Source organism: Suncus etruscus, chromosome 20 (genome assembly GCF_024139225.1).
Source record: "Suncus etruscus isolate mSunEtr1 chromosome 20, mSunEtr1.pri.cur, whole genome shotgun sequence".
NCBI classification, from domain to species: Eukaryota; Metazoa; Chordata; class Mammalia; order Eulipotyphla; family Soricidae; genus Suncus; species Suncus etruscus.
In genome coordinates this window covers 1,850,423-1,862,963 of record NC_064867.1, presented here as the reverse complement: position 1 = coordinate 1,862,963, position 12,541 = coordinate 1,850,423, and the positions used below count along the sequence as shown (strand labels likewise).

Sequence of the window (12,541 nt, the reverse complement as noted above, 5' to 3'; positions counted from 1 at the left end):
TTGCAGACAATATGATGTTATACATTGAAAACCCTAAAGAGTCACAGTAAAACTTCTAGAAACAATTAACCAATACAGTAAAGTGGCTGGATACAAAGTCAACAAAAGACAGTATCGTTTCTATATACATACAACGAAGTCGAGGAGAGAGAGATTAAAATACAATTCCATTTAAAGTAGTATCAAAAAAATATCAGGTATCTAGAAATCAACATTACAAGGGAAGTGAAAGACCTATACCAGGGAAACTTCAAAACAGTTCAGAAAGAAATTGAAGATGATCTAAAGAAATGGAAGAACATCCCATGCTCATGGATAGGTAGAATTAATAGTCAAAATGACTATCCTTCCCAAATTACTATATAGATTTAATGCAATCCCTATCCAAATTCAGACACCATTCTTTAAAGAAATAGAACAATGAATCAAAAAATATATCTGGAACCACAAAATACCCAGGATAGCCAAACACATACTGAAAAACAAGAAGCTGGGTGGCATCTCTTACCAAACTTGAAACTATACTATAAAGCCATAGTAATCAAAACAACATGGTACTGGAACAGAGACAGGACCTCAGACCAGTGGATCAGAACAGAATTACCAGGCATAAACCCACAGATATATAGCCAACTAATATTTGATAAAAGAGGCAATAATTTGAAATGGAACAAAGAAAGCCTATTCAAGAAATGGTGTTCGTACAACTGGAAAACCACATGTACGAAAGTGAGAATCGACCTATACCTCACTCCTTATACAAAAGTCAACTCAAAGTGGATCAAAGACCTTGAAATCAGACCCGGATCTATAAAGTTTATCGAGAATAAAATAGGCAGAACACTCGAAGATCTATATATCAAAAAGGTCTTGAGAATGGAGCTCTAATGGCAAGAACTTTAGCATCAAACATAAACAAATGGGACTACATCAAACTAAAGAGCTTCTGTATGGCGAAATAAACCTTACGTAATGCAAGAAGACAGTTAACAGAATGGGAAAAAATCTTTTCACTCAACATATCAGATAAAGGGCTGATATCTAGAACATACAAAGCACTCAGAAAGCTGAGCCCCCCAAAAGCAAATAAAGCCATAAAAAATGGGGAGATGAAATGAATAGACACTTCTCTGAGGAAGACAGAAGGATGGCCAACAAACACATGAAAACATGTTCACCTTCACTCATCATCAGAGAGATCCAAATCAAGACAACAATGAGATACCACCTTACACCAGTGAGGATGGCTCACATAAAAAATAATGGGAACAATCTCTGTTGGCAGGGATACGGTATGAAAGGAACTCTCATCCACTGCTGGTGGGAATGCCCCCCTAGTCCAACACCTATGGAGAACAGTCTGGAGAGTGCTCAAAGAACTCAGAATTGAGCTGCCATTTGACCCAGCAATTACTCTCCTAGGTATATACTTCCAAGATGGAAGGACATTCATTCCAAAATACGTGTGCACCCCACTATTTATCACAGCACTCAGTTTAATAGCCAAGTCTTGGAGCCAACCTCTATATCCAACAACAGATGAATGGATCATTAAAATGTGGTATTTATACACAATGTAATATTACATAGCAGTCAGAAACGATACAATCATAGACTTTGCAGCAACATGGATGGACCTAGAACATGTTATATTAAACGAAGTAAGTCAGAAGACAAAAGATAAACACAGAATGGTAGCACTATTCTGAAGCACCTAGAACATACATCTTATACACAACTAATACTCAACAATCAAATAACAGGGTTTAACAGAGTAGAAACTCCAAACACTGTAATAGTCAACATATACTCAGAAGCAGTACCCAAAATACATGAAAAAGGAACAACGCAAACTCTTGACTACACATTATGCCACAAAGAAAACAGCAACACCAGAAACAGCAGCATAGAGAGAACAGGTATGTAATCAGCCTTCTACAACAAAGGCCCACAATAATCCCTTAGAGATTGTATACAGGAACACAGGTAAAGAATACCACGGGAAATCACTGACTCCAATGGAAACATCCCATAACACTATGTTTTAAAGCCTTTATCTTACTGTATTTAAAATAACCTCTCAGCTTTTCTGTCCACAGGCATTCTTGGATACAAAGAACGGACAAACTAAGAAGGCAGCTCAGGATACCACACGAAATACCATACCTAGCTTGCACTACGAGATGGCCCCGAGAAAACTCTTTAACATACACTTTATCTCTAGGTTATACCTTCTTTTAGGAATGGAAGCACGTGACCAGTCAGACCACTGAAGCAGTAACTGCGACATACAGACTTAAACTACAGGCTCTACTCATCGAACACATTCAAGCAAACTAGCATTCTCTTGTTATTTTCTCCTCTCCTCTCACTACTTTCTTTTTTATTTTTTTCTTTTCTATTCTTCTCTTTACTTTTTTCCTTTTCTCTTCTCTCTTTCTTTCTAATGTATTTTCTCTTTTCTCCCTTCCTACCCCTTACATATACCTTCCCCTTTCCCCCCTTCAGAAATCCAACTATCCCTTCACCCCTCAATCCCATCCAGACCTCCCACCATATTAAAACTCTTCACCCTCAATCCTTAATCTATTAGGCATCAAGATTGACCTCCTACCCCAACGAACCAGTACCCAGCACCCAAGTGAAGGGACACCCAGTCAAACCCACACCTCGTCTCCTGCAAGAAAAGGCAGCCAACTCCCCTGCGGACTCATGGTGCGTGGCCCTCCCTACCAACTCCCCCTAACATGGACTGTTACTTGAAACCGGACTTAGTCCCAAAAGTATCCCCAATGCAAGAACTCTTCCAAAACCTCCCTGCCACAAATCTTTTGCCAATCTGAAGAAGGTCAGGGGGTGTGATGGATAGGTGCCTGGGAACCCACACACCACAAAGAAAATCCAAAAGACAATGGGAAAACCTGTACTTCCAACATAATCATAAGACCTGTATTACACCACCTCTTTACCTGCTTTTCCCCAAATGTAAGGTAGTCTTTTGCACGACTTTGGTCCTTTAAATACTTCGTTAACTCATTTAAAAAAAAAGTCTGTTCTACATATACATATGTGGGCACATACATTTTTATTCCTATTTTTTTTATTATCTTTTTTGGGTATGTGACCTGTTTCTGTTTTCCCCTCTGTCCACCCCCAAATGCACCGACAATATAATGTAGCACCATTTCTCCATGCAAAGGCACACTAAAAAAAGGGGAAATCTTACATATAAAAAAAGAGCTCTTATCTACTAGAGATAGGAACTCATAGTTGTTTACATTACAGGGATATCTCCTACCTTGAAAATATGTCATGTGGAATCAACTTAGACCTTAGGTGATTAGATACCATCCATCTAGCCTTGAACCCTGGATCCCAGACATAGAAATGGCAAGTTCTTCACAACAGCTGCAGGAAACAAATCCCATCCGGGACAGCCTTAATACTGCTGGGTCACCAACAAGTGCCAGCTCTAATATGATATCCTGACAACGAGGAAAATGGGAACAACTTGACCTAAGAGCAGGTTATCCTACCTTACCAGCTAGACAAAATCAGAAGACTTGTCACCCTTTGGTAGGTCCAAAAGCCAAGATCGCAATTTACAGATGACTGGCTGCTAGAACCATGACCAGACTGTATATATCTTGGGACCAATAAAAAAGCCCTAGTCTAGAGTTTGAACTACGACCTGCACAATAACCACGATACCCAGTTCCAAAGGCCTGGCAGAGACAATTGTAACAGAATGGGGCTTCTAGAAACACAAAGAAAGACGCTATTCTAGGTGCCATCCTAGGTTCAGTGCAAAGACCAAGACCACCAACCACAGAAGATGGATTAAAATGGCACTGAGGGAACTTCATCATAAGACCCACCCCTGGACCTGTGCAGATACCGAGATCTCTAGATATAGAGGTCTGATTGTATCACCCAGAATGGAGCAGAAGTCTTCAAAACACCACAAAAGGGAGAGTAAATGACCCTGAACAGAGTCTATAGTTAATCCCATGACAATATACTCCAAGGACGGAGAAACCCCATATCTCTTAGGCCAAGTGAATTCCTTTTCGAATGACCCCAATATTTACTGTGCCAGGGCAGGAGGGGGAAAAAAAAGCAAAAGCACAAAACATTGTTTATTTTTTATATATTATTTTTATCTTCATTTATTATTTTTATTATTATTTACCTATCTATTTTTGGTTGATTTCTTTGTTTGGGTGTGGTTATTGAAGTTGTTGTCCCAGTTATATTTATATTTTTCTCTTCTTTTCTTTTCTTTATGTGCTACGCCATGTTTCTTATCTCAAGACCATGACGGGTTTTTTTGTTGTTGTTGTTTGTTTTGTTTTTGTGGTGCTTATCGTTAATGTTGGAGTCCTCACTGGATATTTGACACTTCTTTTTGTACTGGTGGAGTGTTTCACCTTCTTTTTATCCTTCATCTCTCAAATCAATGATGAGAGCCTCTAGAAGGATTCCACCCATTTTCGGCGTATTAGACTTTTACCCCAGTTTATTACTTTTCTCTTCTTCAAACAAAACCACATAACTTGAACTAGCCAGTCCTGCCTCCCAGTTAGAGGGGGAATTAAGGGAGGCACCAAGACCAAACAGGTGCAAGACTACTAAGTAGTAGGCTAGGTACAGAGGGGACCACATACTCTAGCAGCTCTGGAGGTGAGGAAAGAGGATATGGGAGGTAGGACAAAAACGAAGGTGTAGGGAGGACAAATTGGTGATGGGAATACCCCCTGATTTTATGTAAATATGTACCTAAAATATTATTGTCAACAATATGTAAGCCAGTATGATCAAAATAAAAATTATATTAAAAATTTAGACATTCTAAAATATGTGCAGTGGTATTATAATTATTTTAATTTTGAATTTGATTATAAACAGATTTATTTCTATAATTGTATTTTCTATAATTGTATTTCTTTCTGCAAGTACTTGTTCAAGTCCACTATTAGTCATTAAAATGTGAGTTTGAAAATAAAAAAAAGAGAGAGAGAGAAGGACCATGAGGGCAACTAAAGACACTCAACAAAATTATGTAATAATTATAAATGTAATGTTGCTGACCTGAATACCAATAGGACAAGAGCCTCATCTAGCACCTAGCTTTGAGCAACATGGTTTCCCAGCATATTCCCAGAAGGGTAATTGAATCAAGTGTCTTACTCATAGTAAGTCTTACTCAAAGTAGGACACTTGCTTATAGGTTTAAAAACCCTCTCTAGATTAAACAAATCAATAATAAGTCTTGAAATCTTTAAGACCAAAGGCCCATTTGAAGGCTTTCTAGTTTCCCTCTCATAAGTAGGTTCTCTGCAGTTTTCTCTCTTTAGAGCTCTTGGGTTCTGTCACAATCTTCTTTATATTGTGGCCATTACTGTCCCTTCTGGCATTGTTCTGGAAGCTACTAGAAGGCAGTGCTTCCCTTTTCTTTGAAAAGAGAGCCTTCTCTGTTAGCTCACTGAAGGGACTTTGCAATGGTTGCCAGCTTGGTTAGTGCAGAGAAGTAGAAGTTAGTGCTGTTTGTTAGTCAGCCTCAACTAGCTATGCCCATTTCTCTACTGAGTTTTTCAACATCTCTCTTATGGACCCAAGCTATGAAGGTGTTTGACTCAGCTGAATGAGGTAAATGGGAATTGAAGAGGCTGTGCACAAATCAAAGAGCCAAATCCTAACTTCCAAAGACAACTTTGCAACTTGTTACTCAAAGGACCATTATGGTAGTGAAGTAGATCAGGGGGTTAACTGACTGAAGACTCACTGGGCCTCTTGAGAGTATTGAAAACATTGGGCAGGAATGAGGGGCTATAGTTTGGGTTCTCAAGTTAACGAAAGATAAAAATTTGATCCAAAACAGCATAGCATGCACTCAAGATTCTTTTCAACCCTGAAAATGAAGTTTTTTAGTAAAGCAAGCAAGAAAGTGACCTACCACTCTAAAAGAACGAAAATAGGACCTTCGAGTCCGATCATACATCTTCTCTACAATCCAAGTGTACATTATATCAGCAAAACTCAGAAGAGCAACAATGCTGTCAAAAATGTTCCAGCCTCGGCTAAAGTAATGGTAGGGATCAAGTGCGATGATTTTTAGGCACATTTCTGCCAAAAAAATGCCAGTAAAAATCTGCAACGAAACAAAATAGAATGAGAAATGGAAACTACCAGTCCTTGAAGATACAATTTTAGAATGTTCCAGAGAAATTACAGAGGTTACAGAGAAAGAAAATATCTATCATGGTTTACAAAATTTACTCTAAAGTCTCTGAAGTGAAATGCTTACTGCTGTAGCAATTCCCTACCCAGGCACCTTTGTGGTCTCTATTCTAATTCTACCAACTTCAAAGACAGCTCATAGGATAGAGAGAAAATATTATTTTTCCATTCTGTGGAAAGTAAAGCAAAGTTAGTTTTTTTGGCAAATGGCAGTGATAAGAAGTGTCAGAAATTCTTCCTTGGGGAATGGAGCAAGTACAGCAGGTAGGGCATTTGCCTTGCGTGTGGCTGACCCAATTTCCATACCCAGCATCCAATATGGTCCCCGGAGCCCACCAGGAGTAATTCCTCAGCACAGAGCCAGGAGTAATCCCTAAGTCTGAGTATGGCCCAAAAACAAAAAAAGAAAGTCTTCCTCCAAATTCTCTTTAAAAAAAAAAAAACTAATTAAAAACTCCTAAAGGAGGGTAGATAGTAGTATAAAAACTCTGAAAACCAAAAATAATCACCCACCATAAATCACATTTCACGTAGTAGTTTCATTGAACTACTCAATTTCAACAACTTAATGAAAAATTGTGTTTTTTTTTTACAGCGGTTATAAGAGAAAATTGAAAAAAAAATTCCAGAAGAAAATTGTCTTTGAACAATTCAATATATAAGAGAAACCTATAACGGTGATCAAATCTCACTCCAAAATGATAGTTTCACTGATCTAGAACAAAATATCAAATAATTAATGAAAGGACAGGAGCTAAAAAACATGCTGAGTTATGTGTTTCCATGGACAAAAATAGATATCTAGGGGTTTTGCTTTTGATAATTACAAAAATAAAGGCATGATAAATTTGTGAAATGTTGAATAAGCAGCAATCAAGTCAAAATAAAATTTACCTTATTTTGGCAGGAAAAAAAAGGCGAGTATCTATTCATACAAAAAGTGCATTCTGTACAAATATATGCAAGGATAAATGAAAAAAAAAGCAATGGTGTGAAAATATCAAGGTAATATAAATATAAATGGAATATTATAATATATTATAATGTAAATGTTTTAAATCTTTCTAGTAACTTGGTGGCCAAAGTGATAGAGCACAGCAGGGAAGGCATTTGCTTTGCATTCTGTAAAACCGGGCTCAATCCTGATCTCCCAAGTTCAGAGTGTAAACTCTGAATATCACCTGATGTGTCAAAAAAAAAAAAAGTTTCTTGTACCTAAAGTATTACTGTGAAAGATTTGTAATCCATTTTGGTCAAAATAAAAAAATAAAAGTAAAAGCACTAAAAAAAAAAAAAGTTTCTAGTCATCAAATTTTCTTCTACAGTTCTAGAAAAGCAAAAGGGCATTTCCTTATGAAAAGGGAACAAATGAGGGGCCAGAGCAATAGCACAGCGGGAGGGCCTTTGCCTTTCACATTGCTGACCCAGCAGGGACTGGATTGATCCCCATAAGGTCTCAGAGCACATGGTGGGGGGGGGGGGGGGGAGGAATGCTTGGTTTTTACCAAATGATTCCATGACTTTCTAATTTTTTTAATCCTTAAAATAAAATAGTACAAATTAGTCAAACAATACCCATAACTGGCAGTAAAAGAAAATCAATGGTAGCAAATAAAGTTAAGAGATGACCACTAGTCATTTCACTTTAAGTACTGTCTACCCCTGCCATTAGCATGACTGGTGCCTGAAGGCAGTTAGGTTGCCAATTCTTGTTAACTGTGCTTAGTTAATCCTGGTCTTGTTTTGACCTCTCTTCCTCATTTTATTTTCTTCAGGTTTTAGTTATCCAGTCCCACAGCATCCCGACTTGCCTTGACACAATTAGTTTTTTTTTTTTAATTAAATTGCTATTTACTCATTTTGGAGAACTTTATCTTCTTCCCTGATTCAAGCAATCCCAAAGTCTAGAGAATCCATTTACAAATTCAGTTCTACAAAACTCGAAAGACTGCTTAATCCCATCAGAGGAAATTGGGTGTATTCTTTACAAAGAATGGATATATTCCTTTAAACTTAAGGCTCCAAGGCCTCCCTCTCTGACCCATTCGGAGGCCCAACAGGTAAGGTGGCTGTCATCTTTGTATTGTGTCTATGTGTTTCTATAGATATACAGGCAATGTGAAGCCTTTTTTTTATCAGGATCTTGGGGATAGCTTAGACCCCCAACAATATCACTGTGATTTTTTGTCTCTGATGAAAGTGAAAATTATCACTTAGTCAACTCCTGACTGCAAAATGTAGCTTCACTTAGCCCCCAGGATGCCTCACCAGTGGGAGATATAGGAGTGGGACTTGTGTCATTTTTCCATAGTTGGATCAGCAGATAATGTGGGAAGACCTTTCCTGAGATAAGGGGTGAGGAGCAGTGACCCTGGGGAGTTCTTGGAAACTTATCCAAATATTACTTCATTAGGTGCTAAAAGATAGGGCTATCGACTTTGTTAAGGCAAAGACCAGCACTCTGAGGGTGTGACATTCTGCCACCATGGGAAATAATATGGTCAGCATATTTTTGGAATATATCAGTAAGAGACAGAGGAATGTATTGGCATAGAGCCAGCAGATCCTGTCTATTAGAAGGTACTGAGTGTATTAAGTTTATTATGCAGCATGAAATCAAATTATACCCATTGTTTGCACCAGGCATGCTTTCTTAAAGGCAGAAAACAAACAAAGGATGTTCATAAGGAAACCCACTGGATCTTGCACTGCACTCCTTCTATCTACCTATTTCTCCGGGGTAGGATGTAGAAACAAGGATGACAAGACCTACTTCCAATTCTCTGCCACTCTTAACTAGATATCAGAAGTAGCTATGTGGACTAATCCCTGATTCAATAAGTGCAGTGACTTCTTATCAACATAAGAACTTTAAAATATATATATATTTACACATGTACATACATATATATGTATGAAGTTATATGTATATCTATATTTATATACACCTTGGAGAGGCTGTGGATTTTATTCTAGACTACCACAATTAAGCAATTATAAAAATAAAGTCAGTCACATAAAATTTTGTGTTACCCAGTTTATATAAAATCTATGCAGCACTATACTGTTGTCTACTAAGTGTGAAATAGCATTATGTCTAAACTAACGACATATACACCTTAATTTTACAATAGATTAGGGGCCAGAGAGATACATCAATAGACTGGAAAATGTCTTCTGCAGGAACTACTGAAATCCATGGTCCTATCTTAGCTTCTCAGGTTTCTTTTTTTTCAGCTTAGATCCAACCCATTTATAAGTATGAATCCAACTCCCCACTACACAAGCTCTGTGCAGCTTCTCCTGGCAAAATGAGCTGTCGGGTCTGGACTCTCTTTTCCAGTGGCAGTACTACCTAATAACATATGTTACATTGTTCTGTCACAACTTAGATCACTATATCAGCTAGGACATGTTATCCATTTCCATGGATCTCTAGATATAGTTCACGCTTTCTTTTTTTTTAAATGATCCTCAAAGGTTGATTTTTTTTTAAGATGACTTTATGTTTCTGGCATAAAATTGAATATCTAATGAGACATCTTATGTTAGAGCCACCAGACTACTCCATGAAAAATGACTGAATTAAGTAAGCACCCCCACACACACACACTCCATCCTATCCCATTTGGGACAAATAACTATGCTAATTTAAGCTATTCACAAAATATTTGGATGTTGAAGGAGTTGCCATATAAAGTCTGACATTTTTTTTTTTTTTTTTTTTTGGTATTTGGGCCACACCCGGTAACGCTCAGGGGTTACTCCTGGCTATGCGCTCAGAAGTCGCTCCTGGCTTGGGGGACCATATGGGACGCCGGGGGATCGAACCGCGGTCCGTCTCCTAGGCTAGCGCAGGTAAGGCAGGCACCTTACCTCCAGCGCCACCGCCCGGCCCCAAGTCTGACATTTTTTAAATGTATCTTTAACAGTTTGACTTACCAAATTCCCTGTGTTCAGCATATTCTCAAAATCTTTCTCCATTGGGTAATGCTCCATAGCCAAGAAGACTGTGTTGACTATGATGCAGAGAGTGATGGCCAGTTCAGTAAAAGGGTCCGTCATCACAATCTTCAGGGGCTTCTTGATAGCCATCCAAAGGGGACTACAATTCCACACGAGGTATTTGGATGTCAGGTTTTCCCCACATGGGAGGCAAGGCTCCTGTGATTTTTCTTGTTCTGAGGAAGGAGAATGAAAGAACGGTTGAGAAATTAGCACAGAACCAGTCGGATGGCTCTTTGCCTGAGTGCTTTCCTTCCTCCCACTCCTCTCAGATCTCTTGTGATGTGGCATGATTGGTCAAGAAAAATGCTCACCGACTCTAACTGGTATCAGATAGGTTTCTTATAAAGCTTGCCACAAACAGCAAGGGAATGCATTAGGGCAGAAAAGGGAGCTCTATGACAATGATAGCTGCAAATGATAACTCTGGAAAGAAATGGGAGTTGAAAAGAGATAAGGTGATCTGCATGATACCCCTTCACTAATAATATTGTAAACCACAGTATCTAAGAGAGAGAAATGAAGAGAGAGAGAATAAAAATGTCTGCCACAGAGGCCGGCAGGGGAGAAGGTAGGAGGGAGGGCAGGAAAGAAAACTGGTGGCAAAAAAACAGGCAATAATGAAGGCTACTATTACTATGTGACTGAAAATCATGAACAATTTTGTAACCATGGAAAAACTATTATGAACCACCTTGTAAGCCATGGTGTTTAAATACATAATTTTTAAAAAATAAAAGAAAGAAAGGCTTCCTTACCTACAACTATCATGTAACACAGTCAAGTCCATCAAGGCTTTATTCTTGTTTGGAGCATCACAGAGCTGAGCTACAGTGATTGGCAATGAACCTCTGAGAGACAACACAGCCCAAATTTATGTTCATTCAAGAGAGACCACAGTGAATGCCACAAAAAAGACATGAAAAGCTGTCAGAGCTCAGGGGTGAAGAGATCTGAGCAGAGACATTTTTAAGTGTAGAAACAAAAGACATTCTACCAGGTAGTTGAGTGAGTTTGTGCCACAAAGCAACTGCATCCCTGACTTAAAATATCATTTGAAGGATTTCAAGGATGCTGGCCATTTGAGGTGATGCAATAAGCTCAAACCATGTGTGATTCCATACTTGCAGGGTCTTGATTCTTGTCTATGAACACCAACCCCTTTGTTGCTTCCTGTTACTTTGAGCTATTTAGGTCCATCATACAGTTCCAGGTAACTCAAGGCTACACAGGTCTTCTCCAAGACTGTTCTTTTTAATTCAATGACAACTATCATTTTGATGGCCACTTTCGTGTCCTTTCTATCACTGAAACCTCCTGACTGCACAGCCTAACTGGGAAGTTCCATCAAGTTAACTTTTGGTCTTAAGTTGCATCCCAAATCTAACCAGTTTCTACCACTGTCCACCTGCCAGCTTAGGGGTGGGTTCCTAGAGTACACCTAGTTATCTAAGTTCATATGTTCCAAAAAAACACCTAGAATACTCCTTGTAGGAAGCACAGTGGTTTCAGAAAGCTTCTGGGGGACTGAAGGAAGACAGAATGAAAAGATTTCATTCAAGCTAAGCCCTCCCTGAAAATGAATGAATTGGGGTAAAGGTTCCAGATAGTTCAATGCATAAAGATTTACCTTGCATGGTGATGGTGAGGATGCTGACAGCACTTAGTGCCCGCTGCCTTTGGAAGGGGTCTCCGAGCTCATCGGTGTGGTCCACTGAGAGAGTATGGGACAGTCTTTTGGTTTGTTCTAAGAGAGGTGGCTGTAATGAAGAGCAAACAGAGACCACAATCAGGGTATGAATGTAATAAAGTCTTATTTGGAAACAGTGATTGCAAATGGTAGAAATTGGGGCAAAGGTTCCAGATACTTCAATGTCTGAAGCCAATCTGGGTTCAATCCTCAGCACTACATATGATCTTCCAACCCCCACTAGGATTGATCCCAAAGCATAGATCCAGGAGTAATGATAATTGTCACTTGTGGTCCAAAATTAAAACAAAAAGAAAAGAAAAGAAAAGAAATGGGTGACAAATTTAGAATGGTGTACTGGAGCCAATGAAATGTCTGACTAGATTTTGAAATGGATACTAATAAGGAAAAAAATAATAGCCAAAATAAATATTTGACAATTCGTCTATTAGACTTCAAGAATTCTTTCATGCTGTGCTTATTATTTACTTTAATAATATAAACTCATTACCAACTTACTAGACTAAGGCCTCTGGAAATCAAAGGCCACACAATTTTATTTATCCAGAAAATGCAAATATCTATAATGACCATCTACCAAAAGTT

At 38.5% G+C, this 12,541-nt stretch overlaps 1 protein-coding gene across 1 annotated transcript in view; it reads right to left on the bottom strand.

The window, feature by feature from the left end:
• The window catches only part of SCN11A (sodium voltage-gated channel alpha subunit 11), a 99,712-nt gene that overhangs the window by 54,594 nt on the left and 32,577 nt on the right, over positions 1-12,541 (bottom strand). Inside the window, exons 11-13 of the mRNA XM_049766448.1 lie at positions 11,876-12,005; positions 10,183-10,421; positions 5,957-6,151 (exon numbers count right to left, since the gene is read on the bottom strand). Of these exons, the coding sequence (XP_049622405.1) occupies positions 5,957-6,151; positions 10,183-10,421; positions 11,876-12,005 (564 nt within the window). The remainder of the gene's footprint in view (positions 1-5,956; positions 6,152-10,182; positions 10,422-11,875; positions 12,006-12,541) is intronic.